The sequence below is a fragment of the Leptodactylus fuscus genome, chromosome 4 (assembly GCF_031893055.1).
Source record: "Leptodactylus fuscus isolate aLepFus1 chromosome 4, aLepFus1.hap2, whole genome shotgun sequence".
Lineage (NCBI taxonomy): Eukaryota > Metazoa > Chordata > Amphibia > Anura > Leptodactylidae > Leptodactylus > Leptodactylus fuscus.
The window spans coordinates 213448007-213470594 of NC_134268.1; the positions used below are offsets into that span (position 1 = coordinate 213448007).

The following is a 22588-nucleotide window of genomic DNA, read 5'->3' on the forward strand; positions in this document are numbered from 1 at the left end:
TTTAGATGACCCATGGAAAGGGTTTACAGGGCCGGTGTACTAGAGTAGGGATGAACATTGGGGTTCGGAGTATGGATTCCTATATTTGCAACCCCTATATAAGGGCAGTATGTTATATATAGGGGATTTTCAGACTCGATTGTGTCCTGGCATAACAGGCCTGGGGTGTAGCCGGGTTCTTCTAGCTATACCTGTCCTGCTGTATCTAACGCATAACGCCCCCTGACTCCCACCCCTTCCTCAAAACACCTTCCAAATGTTACACCCCTGATAAGGCCTGAATGATAACTGCCAGGAGTGTAACGTGGCACAGCATGCTGGGACTTGTAGTTCTACAGCTGTTAGTCATTGACATTCCTGCAGTGTTGTTGTTATTATTATTATTATTATTATTATTATTATTATTATTATCTCGCTATATTATAAACATATTGTTTTTTTTAATTATTTTTAACATTAAATCACCATTATTTATTTTATTCCTATCTATTTTTATTCATTTTTATTACTAATACAATTTTATTATATTATTGTTATATTTTATTTTTTACTTGTTATATTATTATAATATTTTTATTATTATAATATATATATATATATATATATATATATATATATATATTTTATTATTATTATTTTATTACTATTGCATTATTATCACTCTATTAATACAGCTTTATTTTTAGGATTATATTGTTATTATTTTATTAATATGCTATTTTATTAGCTTACTATATTATAGGAGTGAATCCCTCTATTACTATACTATTACCATATGTGTAACTATTACTATATTAATAGATTTTATTATTATTATTATTATTATTTATGAATATTTTTATTATTGTGCTTTTATATAATATTCTATATTTAATTATTATTATTATTATTATTATTATTATTATTATTATTATTATTATTCCTATGATTCCTCATTGGTCACATCTTGATTTCATTTATATATTAAAACAATAATAATTTTAATTTTTAAATTGAATAAATAATTAATATTTTTTTTCCTTCTTTTCTCCCCCATTTTCCCCTTTCTCCTGCGCAGATCAGGTCAGTAATAAATTTCACTATTTCCTTTCTCATTTCCCATGTCCTTGTATATTTGCTTACATTAGACCAATGGGAGGGCCATCTGAAGGGCCAGTGTTGGGTACTTCATGGATGGCCGACATGGTGGCTTGAATGAGCCCACCCAGATCCCCTGTGTGGGTTGGCTTTACCTGTGGGCCTCCTCATATAGGGGGCAACATGGCACAGTCCCTATAACTCCGATGGAGAATTTGGGGATTTACATTATCCCATTGGACTCTTTACCATGGATGAGCTCAGGTGTCGATACAAATTTGCAACTTTTTGGAATTCTTGGATTTTTCCTCTTTACGGTCTCCAGATTCCTCCTGTTGGAATCCACTTGATTCATTGCTTGCGCCCTGTTCTTAGTGGGAACAGGCGGTCTGTATTACGGACTAGTCATAAAAGTAACAGAAAACATCTGTGGGCCTGGAATGTATCGGGGGGGGGGGGGGGGGGCGCTAAAGTTTACTGTTTTCTCAATGTTTTTGAATATTTTTTGCTCGGTTTTGTTTTTCTTGTTGCTTCTTCTGCCTAGATACCAGGGGTAAGGATTTGTCTATCTCATGTGATACTTGTACTACAGTTTCAATAGATAGAAATGTAGCAGAGCTGAATTTGACATTGCTACAATTTATACTGAATGTACATTTTGCATAGGACTGCATGTAAGCCTATAGCATTACCTGATCACTATGCATGGGACTGCAGGTAACCCTACTAGGCTAACATTACTGAACAATAGTGGATAGTTAAATGACAAATTCAGCTCTGCTACACAGATAGAGTTTAGGTTCTGCTTGTTTGCAGCAACAATTCCGTGGTGTGAGATTTCTGGAATTGCTGGTGCCTGAGGTGACAGGTGTGGGCAGGTCAGGGCAGGTCTTAGTAATACAATGGGGCCGGGAGGGGGACTGTTTGCTTTGATTGACAATATGGATACAATGTGTAATTACATGCGTGATGTAGTAGAGCTGAGTTTGATATGGTTCTATTATGTTGTGATGTGCATGTAAAATAATTGCATCTGTGAGTGACATGGTTATGGCAGAGCTGGGTTTGTTGACAAGCTCTTTGCGGCTGTATCGCTTGCACATTATCCCATGGATGAGCTCAGGTGTCGATACAAATTTGCAACTTTTTAGAATTTTTAGATTTGGATTTCCTCTTGGACCAGATAACTATCTGAGTAGGCTTTCATTTGGTCCTATATAAAATCACATATAACACATTACAGTCAGAGCAACTGTTCACTAACTCAGCTCTGCTACACCTCTATATATTCCCATATAGACCACTATGCAGATGGCTTTGATGTTGCAGATCTGATCATAGACATACAATAAGCGTATTACGGAGTAGCATTTAACCATTTCACGGCTACAGATCACATTGTATACTGCTGGCGCGCACATTACCACAGCAGACAGCAGTGATTACTCAACTCCATGACGCGCTCACGCCTCTTTTTATCTGCAGGGCGCACGAGGAACTAGAGGCCCAAGAGGAGAGCAGGTAAGGAACCATGTGACTCAAGGATTCTCACGCTTCTAATTGTAATAGTCAAAAATAATATTCTAAATTTTATTAAAAATTATCATTTAAATTAAGTGCAACATTCGAAGCTAAAAAATTTTTTCAATTTTTTAAAAAAATTTGTAGAGTTTTATGTACAGATACAATGAAATAAAGCAGTGCTCTGCATGCTGGGAGCTGTAGTGTATTAATAACTGGAGGGTCAGTGGTTACAGTTGTTTTCTATGTACGGTATATAAAAGGCTGCGCTATATTGATGATGTTTTTTAGATATTATGTTACTAGGTGTATTGAATGGAATGAGTTAGAAGGGTATTTGCCCCCAGCATGGAGAATTCTTTATATTATGGGGTCATAGTTGATCTCTGAGCTGAAACTGTCCATATGGGCCACAACTGCCTATACACGTAGCTTGGCCCTATATGGACTTTCATAAGGAACGTTCTCCAAGATCCTTGCTTGAGGACCACATTGCCTTCTCCATGCTGGGGGTTATTTACCCTCTCTATGCTGCCCTTATTCTTTAGTCCTACATGACTTATTAACCTATTACAGACCTACGATTGATAGTTAACCCTTTGTGTAGGGCCCACAAGTTCATTATACTTGTCTATAACTTACAGGGACCTCCAGGCCCTCCAGGAAGAGATGGTTTAGATGGACGACCAGGCGATCAAGGACCCCCAGGCCCTCCCGGACCCCCAGGACTCGGCGGAGTAAGTCGTCAAAACATTTTATGATAGACTCATCCCCAGAAAAAATGTTAAAAAGAAGAACTTTTTTTTAATCTGGTTTTCTCTCTCCTAGAATTTTGCAGCTCAGTATGACCCATCCAAGGCAGGCGGTGAACCCGGACCACAGGTGAGGAACCATCTAGAGATCATAAGAGAGGCAGTAGGACACATTTTAGTATTGTTTAGCCATATTGTTGTCAAGGACTGAGCTTTGGACGTGTGGACATTGTGTTCAGACCTCGAAGATACTCAATATTTTTGAGCTAATATCACGGAGAACCAAAAAAATGCTGAAGAAGAAGAATCCGAGGGGTCCGTAATAACAAAAGGCATGTTCATTTTTTTTTCTAGGGTATCATGGGACCAAGAGGCCCTCCAGGACCCCCTGGATCTCCTGTAAGTATATGACCATCTGATGGACCATAATAGCCAAACTTTACTAAGGATCAATGGTTTAGGTTTTGGAGCCTTGGAGAACTCATGTAACCATAAGTGATGCAGGGCTGGGATCGATGACGTTCTAGAATATATTGACTTGGTTATAGATCTTATAGATCTGGATAGGGGTTGAGGTATATATGACACTAAGGAAGACACAATAGAGTTGGTGCTCTTGGGGAAGGTAAAAAAGCCCCCATGGGTAAGGTTACGGATCATGTATGGTGGCAGTGGGATACGAGAGATGAAGCTCTTATGTGAGGATCCAGTAGCGTTGGCCTGAGGTGGTGACCATATGGGTTTGGAGCTATGAAGAATGACGTAAGTCTAGGAGAAGATTGGTTGAGATCTTGGAGAAAAGTGCTAAAATCTTTGGATAAGGACCTGGTTAGTGGAACATAAACTTGTGGGTAAGATCAAAGTAAGGAAGAGATCTTCCATGTTCTTATGTACCATTCATCTGTTTGGTTTCTCTGTAGGGCTCTCAAGGTTTCCAAGGACTTCCCGGAGAACCCGGTGAACCCGGTCAGACTGTAAGTTCCTCCAAATAATAATATTTTTTTACTTCATGACTTTAAAGAAGAATATTCTTATTAAAGTGACCTCTTTATGTATTTTTAGGGTCCCGTAGGCTCCAGAGGTCCCGCTGGTTCCGCAGGAAAACCAGGTGAAGATGTAAGTACCGAGGACAACACTAGGAGATTCCAAGTTATCATCTTAATCCTATTATTTATAGGATGTGTTGACTAACACCTTATTATTTTCGTCATTTTTAGGGTCACCCCGGCAAATCTGGAAGACCTGGTGAGAGAGGCCCAGTTGGTCCTCAGGTATGAGCCCCTTTACCAAAACATCATATCCATATCTATCCCCATTAGATATTGGTTCAGGAGCTCCTCTGCTTTAGACTTAAGACCAACCCTTAACTAAACATGAAAAATTTAAAGGAGCGTCCTATTCGCCCATAACCACCTTAGTCTATAGAGATGGCCTTGGAGGAGCCCACCATGTAGACACCTATAATGTGTGATGTGAACCTGCAGATGGTTAATATTGTTAATTAGGGATTGAAGCACAATGGTGGTTGACATGAGTCGTGATGGCTCATACCCATGATGGCTACCAATTACTTCTATCCCCCAGTCCTTGCCTTCCTCGTTCTTTCCTCCAAATCACCATGATCTAGACGATTAAAAAATGGTAGTGCAGACATCAGCTTGTATGGCAGTCTTAATCCCTACCTTAACCCACTAATGTGCCCATTATCTTTTAGGGTGCTCGTGGCTTCCCTGGAACTCCTGGACTCCCTGGATTCAAAGGCATTAGAGTAAGTATCACCTGTCCCACATGGTGTAGCCCACGTCTATTGTGTGATCACCTGGTGTTAATACATTACAATGGTGGAGGTCTATGGACAATGCATTGGGTGGGATCCTCAGGGGTGGAGCTATCTCTCCATTTGCCCTTCCTACAAGGGTACAATCTGCTGATCACACAGTGGATGGAATGTTTTTGGCTTGGCAAACAAACTAATTGACCTTTTTGTTTATTTCAGGGACATACCGGCAGTGATGGACAGAAGGGAGCAACTGGTGCCCCTGGTGTCAAGGTATCTATTCCCATGATCAACACTGGATACTTGGCCTTACATTCATTGCCTTCACTTAAATCTTAGTCTTCGATAGTATATGAAGGGGTTTAATAATAATAAGTCAGAAAACATTACATATGTTTGGGGAATTAAAGAGTAAAACAAACAATGGGCAAATATAACTATGCACTAGCAAAAGGGGGCGGGGCTGTGACAACCCCTGTATTAAACTGTGAAAAAGGTAAGAGGGCTAGTTGACATAGTATTTACATAGAGAGGACCATATTTAAGCAAGTCACTTCCATTTGAGAAACAGCGCCACACTTGTCCACAGGCTGTCTGTGGTATTGCAGCTCAGGTCCATTCATTTCATTGGAGCGGAAATGTAGTATCGGATACAATTCAGACCTATTTTTCCGTACCAGTCTGATCTAGAGTCCCATTAGTAATGTCTAATATATGTCTATGTTTTATTTTTCCTATAGGGTGAGAATGGTGCTCATGGTGAGAACGGATCTCCAGGTCAGGCTGTAAGTGTTCCCTTCTTCACTATAGTCATAGCTTTTATATTCTATGAATACTTATTATACACAATTATTATTACATATTGCATTTTATAGAAAAACTTAATAATAAACTTAATATGTTATTTTATAGGGTGCTCGTGGTCTCCCCGGTGAGAGAGGTCGCGTTGGATCCTCAGGCCCCGCTGTAAGTTCGTCCCTACCAAACACTACTGTGATCTTAGATAATACTATGCTGACCTGCTATATAGAATTGGGACTAGTAATAGTAGACACCAACCAATTGGCACCTGCTATATAGAATTGGGACTAGTAATAGTAGACGCCAACCAATCGGCACCTGATATATAGAATTGGGACTAGTAATAGTAGACGCCAACCAATCGGCACCTGATATATAGAATTGGGACTAGTAATAGTAGACGCCAACCAATCGGCACCTGCTATATAGAATTGGGACTAGTAATAGTAATCGCCGACCAATCGGCACCTGCTATATAGAATTGGGACTAGTAATAGTAGACGCCAACCAATCGGCACCTGCTATATAGAATTGGGACTAGTAATAGTAGACGCCAACCAATCGGCACCTGTTATATAGAATTGAGAATAGTAATAGTAATCGCCGACAAATCGGCACCTGTTATATAGAATTGAGAATAGTAATAGTAATCGCCGACAAATCGGCACCTGTTATATAGAATTGAGAATAGTAATAGTAATCGCCGACAAATCGGCACCTGTTATATAGAATTGAGAATAGTAATAGTAATCGCCGACAAATCGGCACCTGTTATATAGAATTGAGAATAGTAATAGTAATCGCCAACCAATCGGCACCTGCTATATAGAATTGTGACTAGTAATAGTAATCGCCAACCAATCGGCACCTGCTATATAGAATTGTGACTAGTAATAGTAATCGCCAACCAATCGGCCCCTGCTATATAGAATTGGGACTAGTAATAGTAGACACCAACCATTCAGCACCAGATATATAGAATTGTGACTAGTAATAGTAATCGCCAACCAATCGGCACCTGCTATATAGAATTGTGACTAGTAATAGTAATCGCCAACCAATCGGCACCTGCTATATAGAATTGTGACTAGTAATAGTAATCGCCAACCAATCGGCACCAGATATATAGAATTGGGACTAGTAATAGTAGACGCCAATCAATCGGCACCTGATATATAGAATTGGGACTAGTAATAGTAATTGCCGACCAATCGGCACCTGCTATATAGAATTGTGACTAGTATTAGTAATCGCAAACCAATCGGCACCTGCTATATAGAATTGTGGCTAGTAATAGTAGACACCAACCAATCGGCACCTGTTATATAGAAATGTGACTAGTAATAGTAGACACCAACCAATCGGCACCTGTTATATAGAAATGTGACTAGTAATAGTAGACACCAACCAATCGGTACCTGCTATATAGAATTGGGACTAGTAATAGTAGACACCAACCAACACCAACAAACCGGATTCCGGTTTTATCCACACACAGTATATTCATTTCCGAAAAGTCTAACAAACCTCTCTTATCAACAGGGCGCCCGCGGAAGTGATGGCAGCAGTGGCCCAGTCGGACCCGCTGTAAGTATGACGTGTGTGTTCAGGTTATGGCCTATTTATTATAGGTGATAGTTTTGGTTTATCCAGACTTAGTGGATTCTTATTGATATGTGATTTTTTTTTTACCAAATTTTTTTTCTAATCTTATCCTTTGTGTTTCAGGGCCCAATTGGATCCGCTGGTACCCCTGGTCTCCCTGGTGCCCCTGGCCCCAAGGTATGTTGTTTCGTTTGGTGAATTCATTCTTAAGTCATAAATGACATGGCTGGAAATATTTTGTAATGTAACCTGGTGATTATTATTATTATTATTATTATTATTAGGGTGAATTAGGACCTTCAGGAAACACTGGCCCAATTGGTGCTGCTGGAGGAAGAGGTGAGCCCGGACCCCCTGGTGCCGTTGGCCCCGCTGGACCACCTGTAAGTATAACCACACTTCTAATAATGAAAGATATCCCATATGAGCGAGTACAATGTATCTAACACATTATTATCGATGTTTTTTAGGGCAACCCTGGTAACAATGGAGTCAATGGAGCAAAGGGTGCAGCTGTAAGTATATTTTTAGAATATATAAGTTAAAGGGGTTATCCACAATTATCCTTGGGTGGTGTCTGGCATTATACTTAGCTCCATTTGACTCATGGAGCATCCAGATTTCATCTTCTTGGGTTCTAGACTTAAGCTCTCACCATTGACTTCCATGTTGGAGGACACAATGGCAGATACAACGTAGAGGGATTGTCTTATGATACTATGAATTACTGTATTTTATTTCATTTTATTATTTTTATTCCATTTTAGGGTCTTCCCGGTGTAGCTGGTGCTCCTGGTCTGCCCGGAGGTCGTGGTATTCCTGGACCTGCCGGACCTGCTGGACCTGCTGGACAAAGAGGTCTTGTTGTAAGTTACACCATTATGTACATACCACCATGTAAGTGAAGAGTATGACTCCATGAACTCCACCAGTTATACTCATGATCCTTCTTTTATCACAGGGAGATCCTGGTGTTGCTGGTGGCAAAGGAGATACTGGAACAAAGGGTGAGCCTGTAAGTATGGCCAATCTTATGACATAGTTCATCCAAACACATTACCATCTCAATAATTCATCAAACTTTCTGTCTTGGTCTTCGTATTTACCAAAGTTTCTCTTATAATGCAGGGTTCTGCTGGTCAAGCTGGTCCTGCTGGTCCTTCTGGTGAGGAAGGAAAGAGAGGACCCAATGGAGAGGCTGGATCTTCTGGCCCCGCTGGAAACGCTGGAATTAGAGTGAGTGTGCTTTAAGTATCCCGCCACTTTATTACTGAGCCACATCATTTATAAATTACCCCTAATATTTGAAGCTTGAGACGTGACATCTACATTTATGATGGTTTAGTTACGATACGTTGACGACGTTTTTTAATATTTGGTACATAAATATTGTTATACTTATTCAGGTAACATTGCATCTGTATGGTTTCAACCATACTTCTCAAAGATGTTGCCAATGAGGCACCCGGTGTTATCCGGCCCATCAAATAGTTACTAGTCAGGACTGGTCAGTGCTGTCTATCCTGTCATGTCTCCAGATTTTGCCTTTTTGTATGACATATGCCCAACTCTACTAACAACAACAAACACCAGAGATAGGAAGTGATAGTAGGAGATAAGATTGTGCATGTTGAGTTTTAACATGTACCATCCTTTGTTCTCATAGGACATAGGTCAGGACAGTTGAAGCTTTCTAAGGAAATATATGGAGTAGTTTGAGGAACAACTGGAAGTCTATGGGCAGTGATAATGAAGTGTAGCCTGATATTACTAAATTCCGATAATTGTGTTACTCAATTCCTAACTGGTCTCTTGGTTGTTATAGGGAGTCCCTGGAACCCGTGGTCTGCCCGGACCTGATGGTAGAGCTGGTGGCCTTGTAAGTTAATTTCTCTTCAGTGTTTTATATTATTATCTAAATTTTTTTACCTTCTCATAATAGATTTAATCCATTACTTTTATTTTACATAGGGCCCAGCTGGTAGCCGTGGTGCTTCTGGTCCTTCAGGAGCCAGAGGTCCCAATGGAGATGCTGGACGTCCTGGAGAGCCCGGTCTTCTTGGAGCACGAGTAAGTTAATCTTTACAGTCTCTTCCAAAAAAATGTCATGGGTACATATTATCTGTTGTCCATTTACTAATCACAAGTACTGTCTTTGTAGGGTCTTCCCGGATTCTCTGGAAGCACTGGTCCTGCTGGCAAAGAAGGTCCCGCTGTAAGTATATAAAACAAAGCTTTCTGCATGTCATAGTGCACACTGGCCATCCACTGGATAGATTACAACCTAGACTCTAGGTCTGAAAAATATCTAGATATCTACCTAGCCTTGATTTTTGGTGAGGTACAGGGTGGGAGAGAAGAAACTGAAAGCCGTAGCCGTAGACTTAGGTCTACTCAATCCACTGATTTAGGTGAGACTGGCCAACCACTTAGAAGATACAGGATGTATATGTTGGCTATTCAAAAATTCTCATCACATCAGGCTAGGTCTCTAGCGAAGTTCACAATTTAAAGGTGACCATACACATCAGATGAATGTCTGTTGACCATGCCCATTTCAATGGGATGGGCCAACTTGTGGCGGTGCCACCTTACATCTGCTTTCGAGGAAATTAGGGTTGCACATGTTGAAGTTCCAAGTTCCCTATCCTTTTGTTCTGAGGGGCAATACAGTAATCTGCAGAGAAGTCTAGTAGAAGACTTTATTGCTCTTCTAAGCATACATGTGGGGGTAAAGGAATATTTGTCAAGCAGATAACCTGAAACTCGTGAGCATTTGTTGTACGCTTGGCCAATTTGTGGCTGTAGCTGTGGAGTTCAGTAGAGTAGCCGTTGGCTGAACTTGTGTATCTACTGTCCAAGTCGACCTCTGTGTCGGGTTTATTTTGATGCTTGGTTGACCATAGATAAGGTCCAGTTTCCACCCATGAGTACATATCACCCTCGGAGAGCAATCACCAGTGGTTTCAATACCAATTTTTCTTATGTTCAAGGGTCCCCAAGGTATTGAAGGTCGTTCTGGTCCTGCTGGTCCAGCTGGAGCTAGAGGCGAGCCCGGTAGCATTGGATTCCCCGGACCCAAAGGTCCAAATGTAAGTATTCTGCTAAAATATCTCCTTTAGTATAATGAAGAAAGTAACACTTGCACACAGTATAACCATAAACACTGTCTTCTCCACCCAGGGTGAGCCCGGAAAGAACGGAGAGAAGGGAAGCCAAGGTCCCGCTGGAAACAGAGTAAGTGCATTATATACAGTGATTGCAAATTCCTGAAGTAGTATATGGTATATAGACATACATGGAACCAGAGGCTATATAGACTCGTGTAGACTTTAGGTCCTACTCCTGGACTTCTGATCAATATTTGGACCAGATCATGGTGAGCCTACAGAAGTGCCACTGGCTAGTTACCACCAATGCACTTTATTCAAGTCCTAGTCCAAGTCCTGGTGTCTTCATAGAGGAACAACGCCTCAAGTCAAGATTTTTCGAATGTCAGTAAATGTTTTTGCTTTTGCCTTAATTTCAGTACGTAATTTTCTATACTTGTTTTTTAGGGAGCCCCAGGCCCTGATGGAAACAACGGTGCCCAAGGTCCAGCTGGTCTTGCTGTAAGTTAAATCTTCTGATACTTTTATTGCATCCCTGATGAATCCATCCAAATATATAATATATCTATAATACTTTCCATAATGAGGTCTAAAATAATGGATATTTCCTATTTTTCATCTTTAGGGTCCTCAAGGAGACAAGGGTGAACAAGGTCCAGCTGGTGCCCCAGGTTTCCAGGTAAGAATTTTATCAGTTTCTCCATAGAATAGAAAGAAGATCCCAGATTCATGCCTACAGTTATTAACCATTGTTTTTCCTGTTCGCCAGGGTCTGCCAGGTCCCGGTGGTCCCCCAGGAGAAGTTGGCAAACCCGGTGAGAGAGTAAGTAACCGATTAATGGAAATTTGCAACACGCGATATGAGTTGGATAGCACCTCTCCATATGGATTTGGTAGCACCTTGCCCTATGGGTTCGGTAGTGACTTGAGATATGGATTCGGTAGCATCTTACCATAAGGGTTTGGTAGTGCTTTGCTATATGGTTTAGGTAGGGTCTTGCCATAAGGTTTGGTAGTATCTTGCCATAAGTTTTGGTAGCTGCTATTAGGTTAAAGAAGGGTCAATTATATTGACCCTTCAACATGCCTGATCTTTTTGATACTCGGGGTGATAGACCACCATTAGGGTTGTCTGTTAGTTCACTCCACATCCCTATTGGAAATGTAGGCACACACGGCCAAGCCAAGTATGCATGTGTATGGGGGGTTAAGCAAAATAGCCATAGACAAACCAAACCAACCAAAGACAACTATTTAGCGTTTTAGTTCCCCTTCTCAAGAATCCTAGGAGCTAAGTAACCTACCAGTATCTCTTTGGCATATTGGATGAAACTGAAGCTAAAATGAGACAGACTTGCAAATTTCTTGTTATCTTGGTCATATTAGTACCTTGGACTCAAGTGCTAACCACTGAGCCACCATGCAGCCCACCAAGTGACCACAGCATAGCTGTCCAATTGTCTCCAGGACAGTCCCTTGGACGGTCCCAGTCCCTATATTGTCCCAGATTGTTGCTTGCAATGCCTTCTACAGGGTATCCCATCTTGTAGGAATTTACCTTCCAACATCTTTACCATGTTGAGTAATTCTTCTTTTTGTATTTGCCTAGGGCGCCCCTGGTGATTTTGGCCCTGCTGGTGTTGCTGGCCCAAGAGTAAGTATTACCATAAACTGATGACGTCTTCTTCTGCCCTTTATCACCCTTCATATTGACTCTAAAGTCCCACGTATGGGACCTATTCTGTAAAATGGTTCCCTAGTCATGATGCTAACTCTGTTGTTGCTTTTTAGGGTGAGCGTGGTGCCCCTGGTGAGAGTGGAGCAGCTGGTCCTCTTGGACCTATTGGACCCCGTGGACCCACTGGTGCCCCCGGAACTGATGGAAACAAAGTAATTTTGCAATTTTTTTTAAAATACCGTACTTAAACGCAACTTTTTGGGTAGTAACAAATTAGTAATGAAAACCAATTGCGATCATTTACTAAGATCAATTTTTGTTATAGGAAAGGTCTTCAATAGGCATCACGTGAAATATCAATATCGCCCTTTCTTATTCTATATTCTCCATTGGATACGTAATATAATGTGACTCCTTGGTCTTTAGGGAGAGCCTGGTGCTGCTGGTCTGAATGGAGCTCTTGGACCCCAAGGCCCTGCTGGAATCCCAGGAGAGAGAGGTACCGCTGGAGGCCCAGGAGGCAAGGGTGAAAAGGTAACTTGTCAAATATTATGGACTTATTGCATGGCGCTCAGTGTGTAGAATATTAGTGTATTTTGATAGAACTAACGCGGTGAATATGTCTGTTTGGTCCACAGGGTGATGCTGGAAATGTTGGAGATTACGGTAGCCCCGGCAGAGATGGTGCTCGTGTGAGTATAATCGCCTTTAAGTAGACTGTCCCTCGACTCTAGACTATGTTATATGGACTTCGAGAGGAGACAATTCACTTGGCACAAATCAGATTTGTTCCAAATTGTTAAACATTGTAACTTTTGGAATTCGACACAAAATTGGTCAACATGGTGGCCGGCGATGGAGTTGGTAACTCCTGGTCATTGACTTACTTTCTATGATCGGGAATAACCTAAACCACATGATGTAAAGCAGCCAACGCAGCTGTAGACTTAGTTTAGGTTACTTTGTTCAATGACTTATTGGGGCAATCGGGTCACATTCAATTTGGACAAATTGAAGCTGGCAACTAAGCTGAGTAAATTGTAACCAAAGCAAATTTTGTGAATTTGCTTCTCTCTATATGTAATTCTAGGGAATTCATGGTATATATTATGTAGCACCACCTGACTCTATACTATGTTATATATACCCTTTCCTATGTAATATATACACCTACCCGACTCTACACTGTCTGATATGTACCTCTATCCAACTCTTATACTGTACGTACCCCATTGTGACTCTATGTACCCTTCTCATATCCAGGGGATATACCCACTCTATGGTCTTATTTGCATCCCATCTCATCACTCTATTTGATATTGAACCCTATCAATATCTGAAATGTGCCCCAATAGAATAGATATTCCATTCTATACCTTATCCCAATACCACAATGTGACGTGTACCCCTGTCGGACGTTTACCCCTACATGACTCTACACGTATCCGTACCTCTTGCCACCTCTATACTGTTACATTTACACCCCATCATCAACTATGTACCTTTTCCCAAAACTAGAACATCTGATATGTGCCCCTTGAATATGTATGTTTCTTGTACCCATGGCGTATTTGCACCCCCTTTGTGACTTTACAATATTTACTATGTGCCCCTTCTGCCTGAAAACACTTTCCTATGTTATGGATATGTCGCTTTGCCTATAGGAGAGCTGTGACAACCAACCACCAACTATATCTCAGAAAATGAGGTTGTCACCAGTAATGGATCCTAAGAACAGCTCATACAATTATATAGGATTTAGATATGACTATGTTTTATGCATGTTCCATATTTTTGTTCCCAAGGTTCTCACGCTGTATCCATATTTTGCTTTCTATAGGGTCCCGCTGGTGCTGCTGGTGCCCCTGGTCCAGCTGGAGCTCCTGGTGACAGGGTGAGGATGTGATGCTGATACAATACTGGAGTCTACACTTCTATTGTATGACATGACAATACTTAATATTTCATTACTTCTTTTAGGGTGAATCTGGTCCCGCTGGCCCCTCTGGTCTTGCTGGTCCCCGTGGTGCTCCTGTAAGTAAAATTCATTACAATAAATCAATTAACATATGTAAGTAAAGAAGGAAGCAAACTCTGAAAATGTTTCTTCTTACACAGGGTGAACGTGGTGAAGCTGGTCCCGCTGGTTCTACTGGTTTCGCTGGTCCTCCTGTGAGTAGTTGGTCCTTTTCACCAACTTAACCTATAGGCACTACAACTACAAAGGATGACTGTGTCTAACCCTATGTATTTTCCCCCTAGGGTGCTGCTGGTCATGCTGGAGCTAAGGGAGAGAGAGGTCCAAAGGGACCCAAAGGAGAACTTGGTTCATCTGGTCCCATCGGTCCTGCTGGTTCTGTTGGTCCTGCTGTAAGTAGCCAAGTCATGGGTGGTAGACCTGGTCACTAATAGGTTGTCACGCTTATCGGCTTGATGACCCCAAAATCTTGAACTATTATATATATATGACCCAAAATCTTAGACTATTATGAGTAATATCTTTTTGTCTCCTGCTTAGGGTCCCAATGGAGCTGCTGGTCCCACCGGTGCTCGCGGTGATGGTGGTCCTCCTGTAAGTTAACCCTCTTACCATACCGTATGTTACGATAACCATTAACCTTATTGCAAACCATTAACGTAATCCATCTCCTTCTCAACTGTAGGGTGCTAATGGATTCCCTGGCCCTGCTGGAAGAGTTGGTGCTCCCGGACCCCCTGTAAGTGCTCACTACCCCAACTTGAAATACATGTTGCTTATAAAGTAGGTTAGGGCCACCAGCGCCCTTTGCAACGTCATCGTAGAAGATGCCACCACTGGTTAGTTCGAAGAGATTAGTCTCAGACAACACACGTAGTTTGTAGGTCATTTCCATAAGTAATAGCTGCACCTATAAACACAATACGTTTACAAAAACTTGCCCAAATACAAACAAAGAGATGGTTCAGTTAGACGATATATAGACCTATAGAACATTCTTGGGGTCTTCTCTCAATGTTTGATGGTACAGTTGCATGGTATGGTATCACTATATCTACAGAAGATATCTTTTGTTTCCCTTTAGGGTATTGGTGGCCCTCCTGGCCCAACTGGTTTCCCTGGCAAAGATGGCCCAAGAGGTCCACGTGGTGACAGTGGTCCAGTTGGTCGTCCTGGTGAGCAAGGTCACAGTGGTCCACAAGGTCTTGCTGGAGATAAGGGTCCTTCTGGAGAAGCTGGTGCCCCTGTAAGTAAATACATCATGGTCACCTTCAAACTAAGAGTCTTCTAGATTCAGTGGTTCATGGATCAGAATTGATCAGCCATTGCCCTGATCTATACTAAGGAAGCTCAAGAACCCCAAAACAGCTGTCTATAGAGGGCTGTCTGCTCTTTTTAAAGGGTTCTCCAAGATGTATTCCTTTTGGAGGAGAGCTAATTTGTAAACATTAAGTACCTATATTATTACCCAACTTACAATGCCTATATACAGGTAGATCCCTGTATATACATTATACTACATTGTTCATCTAACAAGAAACTCTACACAAATGTTTAACTTATCTTCTTGGACCATAGGGTGCCCCTGGTGCTGCTGGTCCCTCTGGTGTTCTTGGTGCTCGTGGTATTGTTGGTCTTCCCGGTACAAGAGGAGAGCGTGGTCTTCCCGGTGGAGCTGGTTCCAATGTAAGTATCCTAATATTGAAGATAAAATAGCCACATCACCCAAAAAATTGTCTCTGTATCATACGACGTAGATGCAGTAAAGCGGGACAACCTTTGCTTTTGGTACTCCCATTATTTGGGATGTAGCATGGTCACAGATAGAGTGGTGAACTAGAAATCGGTGTTCCTTCTATTGTCTTCCTGGTCCTAGTGGGCTTGTGCAGTCACAAAGGAGGCAAACATAGTATAAAATATGGAGGAGAGTCTGCAAAGAAGTCAGAATTTTTGATAAGTTATGAACTGAATTCCAGGCTACCTTAGGTCCCAGTTGACAATGGTACTGGTCATCACCGTGACCTTATAGAGAAGGGTTCAAAAACAGTGAACATATAACATAAAGTGTTGGCCATAGTTAGTGACTTATATGTTTATGTATATGTTTTCCTAAAGAATACATTGTTCTTGTTTTCCCTGTGTAGGGTGAGCCTGGTCCAGCTGGTCTTGCTGGTCCTGCTGGTCCTCGTGGTCCTCCTGGTTCCGTTGGAAATCCCGGTCCCGCTGGCCATGCTGGTGAAGCTGGTCGCGATGTACGTAAAATCAATTTATTTTGTTTGATGTCTTCTAGGAAGGATATTTTTATATTCTAGATGACCACTTGATATCTGGAATAGTCAGATATGGTCAAGTCCTGTTCCTCCACCACCCATGATTGCAATGGTTTCTTATGTCATAGCAAATCGTAATCTAAGACACATCAAAAATATTCCTTACTCAAGACCCATTGCTATATCCCACTTTCTCATAGCTATCTTGAAGGACCAGTCCCAACCTGTCCTTATATCCAACACTTAGCATCTACCTAAGTTGGGCTCATCTTCCGTCTATTATTTTCTAGGGTCACCCTGGTAGTGATGGACCTCCTGGTCGTGATGGTCTCGCTGGCCCTAAGGTAAGTGTGCAGTCTTTTCCTTTATATTACAGAGATGATTAACCCTTCCCCTGAACAAACCAATATCTCAAAAATTTTTGCTATTTCTTATAGGGAGAGCGCGGTTATCCTGGTAACACTGGCCCTGCTGGTCTTGTTGGAGCTCCCGGTGCCATTGGCTCTGCCGGTCCTGCTGGCAAATCTGGAAACCGTGGTGAACCTGTAAGTTGAAATTTGGTGAACCTATACTTTTAGGTTAAGACGTCTCAGTCGTAGCGAGTAACACCTCTATAAGAGTGGGACATGGACCATGACAATATTTTAGGTCATGAATTTTTGGATATGCTACTATAGGGAGTAGGAGGCAAGCAGATGGGGCTAAAGAATACCATCGTATGCAGTAGCTTCCACTTCGCATGAACATATTTGGGCCGAGGTTATGGTCCATGTGTCGGCCATATTTCCTGGCTAGACCATGGCTTGACCAGTAGGATACTGGTTTATGGTGCCGTGAGCTTCAGAACTGCCAGAGAGTCACAGTTGGTCGACACATGGACCCTATTTCTTGCCCCAAATTCAAGGACACGAAAAGTTGGTGAAATAGTCTTTCATTTTTTTACAACTCAATTTTTATTTTTTTATTATTCAAATTAATCTGAAACGTAAATTTTTTTTGATATTTTTATAATTAATATAAACTTTGTACATCCAAGTTCCAAACTTTTTTTAGGTCCATATACAAAAAACCCCATAGCATGTGGAACAAATGTGTCATACCAAAATTGTCCCGTTTCACCAATCCATTTCACCTATACCTATCCCGTGACCCTTTGTGCTGTACTCCAGGGTTCCCTAGGGTGGACAGGCCTTTGTATACTTTCCCATCCCACTACTCCAAGTGGTGTATCCATTGCATGTGCAGCATACCTATTCACAAAGATGGCATCGGCGGGTGCTGTGGGCGAGCTCATAACAGGGAATGACTCTTTTTGGGTCACCATACCATTTTCTATAATTTTTTTCCCAATTATTTTTTCCATATATCCATTAGGATTATACACATTGTAACACATTGAATTGATGTTCTGGAATATTCCATATGGTTTACACTTTGCTCATATTTTAGGGTCCCTCTGGTCCTGCTGGCTCTGTTGGTCCCGCTGGTGCAAGAGGCCCTGCTGTAAGTATTATCATTCTCTTAAATTAACATATTTCACAGCATAGGCTTCATACAAGCTTGGCGTAGTTGGTATAGTTTGACGCTATAGAGGGGTGTCAGAAAACCAATTTTTATACATGGTATTAGGAAATTTTGAGATAGGAGTTCCCGCTTATTGGACCATCATCTATTAGTTGGAGCCGAGAATTGCTGTACAAAACATCTCTCTGGAGGACCCATAGGTCCATGCTTTACAGAAACAACTCAAGGAATTGAATGGGGCTCCAGGTATCAGGGGGCCCCCTACTGACCATATACCAATGGCCAGTTTTGGCCATTACATATCGGTAATTCTCACCTCTCCAAATATAGCTATGCTTGGGGCTCCAGAAATGCCAAATCTATCATGGTCGATGGGCACCATGTAATACTCCTTTTCCCCTGCAGTGGTGCTGCAGGAATATGTAACACTTGCTGCTAGGTCCCCCCCACTGCTGAGGAGTTAGGGTCCCAACAGCAGGACATGCTCTGGTAGATCACCAAGGGTTCCTGCCCAGAATGGGGAATAAGATTGAGGATAGTCTTACTGTTGTCATATTATGCTTGGCTGACCTCATTGTGTATTTATCAGGGTCCCCAAGGTGTTCGTGGTGACAAGGGTGAAGCCGGAGAGAGAGGAGCTAGAGGTCTTGATGGTCGCAAAGGACACAATGGTCTGCAAGGTCTTCCCGGTCCCGCTGTAAGTAAATATATTATAAATATAACTAATATTAATCATGTCTGACCATAGAAGCTGAAGGTGCCCGTGTACAATCTCTGCTGACCCCTACTCTTCTTTTTAGGGTACTCCCGGAGAGACTGGTCCCGCAGGTACTATTGGTCCAGTTGGTCCTCGGGTATGTAAATTCCATCAACATCATAAATAATTAACCTTGAAATGTATCCCTTATATTTGTGTTCCTAATATCAAAATTACTCCTGTATTTCAGGGTCCATCTGGTCCATCAGGTCCTCCAGGCAAAGAAGGTCGTCCAGGACATGCAGGCTCTATTGGTCCCGTTGGTCCCCGTGGTCCAGCTGGTTTCACTGGCCCTGCTGTAAGTAACTCCCTGATAAACATTTACTCATTTTTCTATCTAAAAAGTTTTGAATTAAAAAAATTTGAGTAAAGAAACCTTACATCTCATTGCTCAACCCTATGAACTTCAGGTCTTCTGACACTCTGTTTAGACCTTTAGCTTCTAAGTAGGTATATGAAACATGGGCTAATGAGTATATTTAATATTACCTAGGGTCCTCCCGGTCCCCCTGGTCCTCCTGGCCACCCTGGTCCATCTGGTGGTGGATACGAAGTTGAAGGAGGTGAATTCTACAGAGCTGACCAACCTGCTCGCAGACCCAAGGACTATGAAGTTGATGCTACTCTGAAATCTCTGAACAACCAGATCGAGACCATCCTGTCCCCAGAAGGCTCAAGAAAGAACCCAGCCCGTACCTGCCGCGACTTGAGACTCATCCATCCCGACTGGACTAGCGGTATGTTTTTTTTTTTTTTTATAAATATTCCATTCCTAATGCTTCATAGCTACTTCAGTATATGCTTTGGGCCACCACCGCTTTAAGGGCATGTCCACCAATGCATAACTAACGGGCCATCAACTCTATTTTTTATGGTTTATTAAATCGATGGGTCCTCAACTTGATTTTGCGTAGGAAACCAAGAAGGGCCCAAACCTTATCATAATGGAAGTAAGCCACCCAGGTTCTGTCCAAAAATGAATGACCACTATGACATTTCACCTATCTACAGGATTCTACTGGATTGACCCCAACCAAGGCTGCTCTTCTGATGCCATCAGAGTATTCTGCGACTTCTCTACTGGTGAGACTTGCATCCACGCCAACCCAGACGCCATTCCACAGAAGAACTGGTACATCAACAAATCCAACAAGGAGAGGACGCACATCTGGTTCGGTGAAACCATCAATGGAGGCACTCAGGTGAATCTTCGTTCCAGGGGTCTTGTAAAAAATGTTGAATAAGTCAATATATTTGGCCTCTGCAACCCAAATCAGTCCTTAAGAATGAAAGAAGCCAAAGTGTCACTGTAGCCAAGTCGTTTCAGCAAAACGGCGCTACTCTTTTTGAGTAAATGGGCCCAGTTGAGGGTAACGCTGGTGTGTAGACAACACGTAAGAGATGCCGTACGATCCATACTGTTGTCCCTTAATATTCAGAATCGAGAAGATTGGACCCCACCGATCATGACATAACTTAGCGACATCCCACCACTTTTTAAGATGGAAATCACCTTTTAAGACAAATTTTATTTCCCACTTGGGGTAACATTGAAAGAGGGAAAATATTTGTGTAATTTTATTAATTTTTTTAAATTTTTAATCTCACTAGATTGAATACAACGATGAAGGAGTCACTCCCAAGGATATGGCCACTCAATTCGCCTTCATGCGCCTACTGGCTAACCACGCCTCTCAGAACATCACCTACCACTGCAAGAACAGCATTGCCTACATGGATGGTGAGACTGGCAACCTGAAGAAGGCCATCATTCTGCAAGGATCCAACGATGTCGAGCTCAGAGCAGAGGGCAACAGCAGATTCACTTTCAACGTTCTTGAAGACGGCTGCACGGTAAGTTCGTTGACCCAATTCTTGATCATTCATATTTCCATAGGTCCCCAATTGTACAACTTTTGAAGTCCCATTTCAAGGTCTAGCCTACTTAGTGTAGACATCATGGATGGAGTTTAGGGCCACAGAGATCCCATAAATTGGCAGATATTATGTTTTCGTAATGGGCATTGCCCACGTTTAAATGTTTTTGTGACGTCAAGTGCACCCCAGTTCATTTAGAAGGTCTACTAGTAGAGATGAACAAATTGATTCATAACTAATCTAATTCTGCTAAATCCAAAACTTTTGGGATTCGATCTGCATCAATCCCATAAAACAAGCCCCAAAGACTGGCAGAAAAATGGGTACAAATGATAAAATGAACCATACTCGGTTGTCCTTGGTCCGGCTGCCGCCCGGTCCTCTGAGCCCATGTGACTGCTGAGGTTCTGGTCTCTGGAATTTCGAATGCTCCAGTGATGACATACACCACCATTGGACAACTGAAGTTCCAAAAGAGTGCAAAGGACTGGGAAATTGTGGGGTCTAGGATGGGTTTGTGTAGTTGATCTTATTTTTACCTATTCTTCCTGCCCTCCATCTATTATGTTTTGGGACTAGGAGCGACTTTAGAGTGCAATAAACAACTTTTTAGGGCAATCAGGATCCCTTTAATTCAGACCAAGGTCCAAATCATATCTACCAGCCAATTCGATTGGAAATTTGCGAGATTCGCTCATCTCTATCTCCAAAACCACGATATTGATTTGCCGCCTAACTCATTAACGATGTCCTTTTATTTACAGAAACATACGGGACAATGGGGAAAGACAGTTGTTGAATACAGAACTAACAAACCATCACGCCTACCCTTCCTGGACATTGCACCTTTGGACATTGGTGGTGCAGACCAAGAGTTCGGGTTCGAAGTTGGCCCAGTCTGTTTCAAATAAACAAGAACTATTTCAGATGAACTAATTTAAGACACTTCCTCTCTTGGCCCCTTCTTTATTTTTGTAATACCGAAAGCTGACATCTTCCAATGTTTTTTATGTCATTTTATAACATCAACCTGCTTCTGGGCAAGAGAAGGAAAATTTTTTAAAAAAAAAACAATAAAAGGAGCATCGTGCAATGCAATCTACTACGTACCGAAAGAGGATACGGAAGTCTTTCACAATCGGAAACATCAAGTTGTCGAGATAAAACAAAATGTCAGCTTTTGTAATACAAAAAAAAATTTCAAAAAATCTCAATAAAAAACGGTGAAAGCTTGCATCTTTGTGGCCTTTGAATATTCACCACGGAGGACGTTTAAAACCGCGGCTTCCATAGGTTTTAGCTACCTAACGTCCCGTGGTCGTGGCTTCAGAGAGTATCCCAAATGTGGTGCTAGGACAAGGAAGAGGTCCTAAAGAGGTGCTAATATGGTACTTGAACCAATGACACGGTGCTAATAAAGAACGCCATCCAGTTGCCTGTACTTGGTTGTATTGTGTTTTTTGGGAGATTCTATCTCCGCAAAAACCAAAGAGAACGTATGGAATGGTGGCCCAATGGGTTACATCGGGTGGTTGCTGGTGGACATAAAATGATCATCTCAACTGGGCCTGTGAAAGTATCATTGTCTTGTTTTTGTTTTGTATGTCAGATGTTTTATAAAATAAAGCATGTCTAATGTCCGTGACCAAATGTCGGTGGCTAAAATTTTCGCTCAAAGGTCGTAGCGCTAGTACATGAATGGAGGTGAGTAATGGATGAAGTGAGGATGGTGATGAAGCCCAGAGTGACTGCACTATAACAAAAATATAAGACACAGTTGCCAAAAAGTTGTTAAAAGCGGACTTTTTGCCACTTGCACCAACTCTGTGTCCTTCAATAGCCGCCGCTCAGCTGATTCTG

At 41.7% G+C, this 22588-nt stretch overlaps 1 protein-coding gene across 1 annotated transcript; it reads left to right on the top strand.

The window, feature by feature from the left end:
• Positions 1-2500: 2500 nt before the first annotated feature.
• Positions 2501-22378, top strand: COL1A2 (collagen type I alpha 2 chain). The gene is made up of 49 exons (XM_075271785.1): positions 2501-2598; positions 3243-3335; positions 3427-3480; positions 3705-3749; positions 4271-4324; positions 4413-4466; positions 4568-4621; positions 5065-5118; positions 5347-5400; positions 5868-5912; positions 6040-6093; positions 7471-7515; positions 7657-7710; positions 7818-7916; positions 8004-8048; positions 8301-8399; positions 8495-8548; positions 8662-8769; positions 9359-9412; positions 9505-9603; positions 9695-9748; positions 10527-10625; positions 10717-10770; positions 11091-11144; positions 11269-11322; positions 11413-11466; positions 12253-12297; positions 12435-12533; positions 12748-12855; positions 12960-13013; positions 14162-14215; positions 14302-14355; positions 14440-14493; positions 14584-14691; positions 14840-14893; positions 14985-15038; positions 15384-15545; positions 15878-15985; positions 16444-16551; positions 16860-16913; positions 17007-17114; positions 18019-18072; positions 18683-18790; positions 18894-18947; positions 19041-19148; positions 19344-19587; positions 19862-20052; positions 20462-20704; positions 21493-22378. Exons 4-49 carry the CDS (start codon positions 3711-3713, stop codon positions 21637-21639), a joined length of 3807 nt encoding a protein of 1268 aa, XP_075127886.1. The 5' UTR covers positions 2501-2598; positions 3243-3335; positions 3427-3480; positions 3705-3710; the 3' UTR covers positions 21640-22378.
• The last annotated feature ends 210 nt before the right edge of the window (positions 22379-22588 follow it).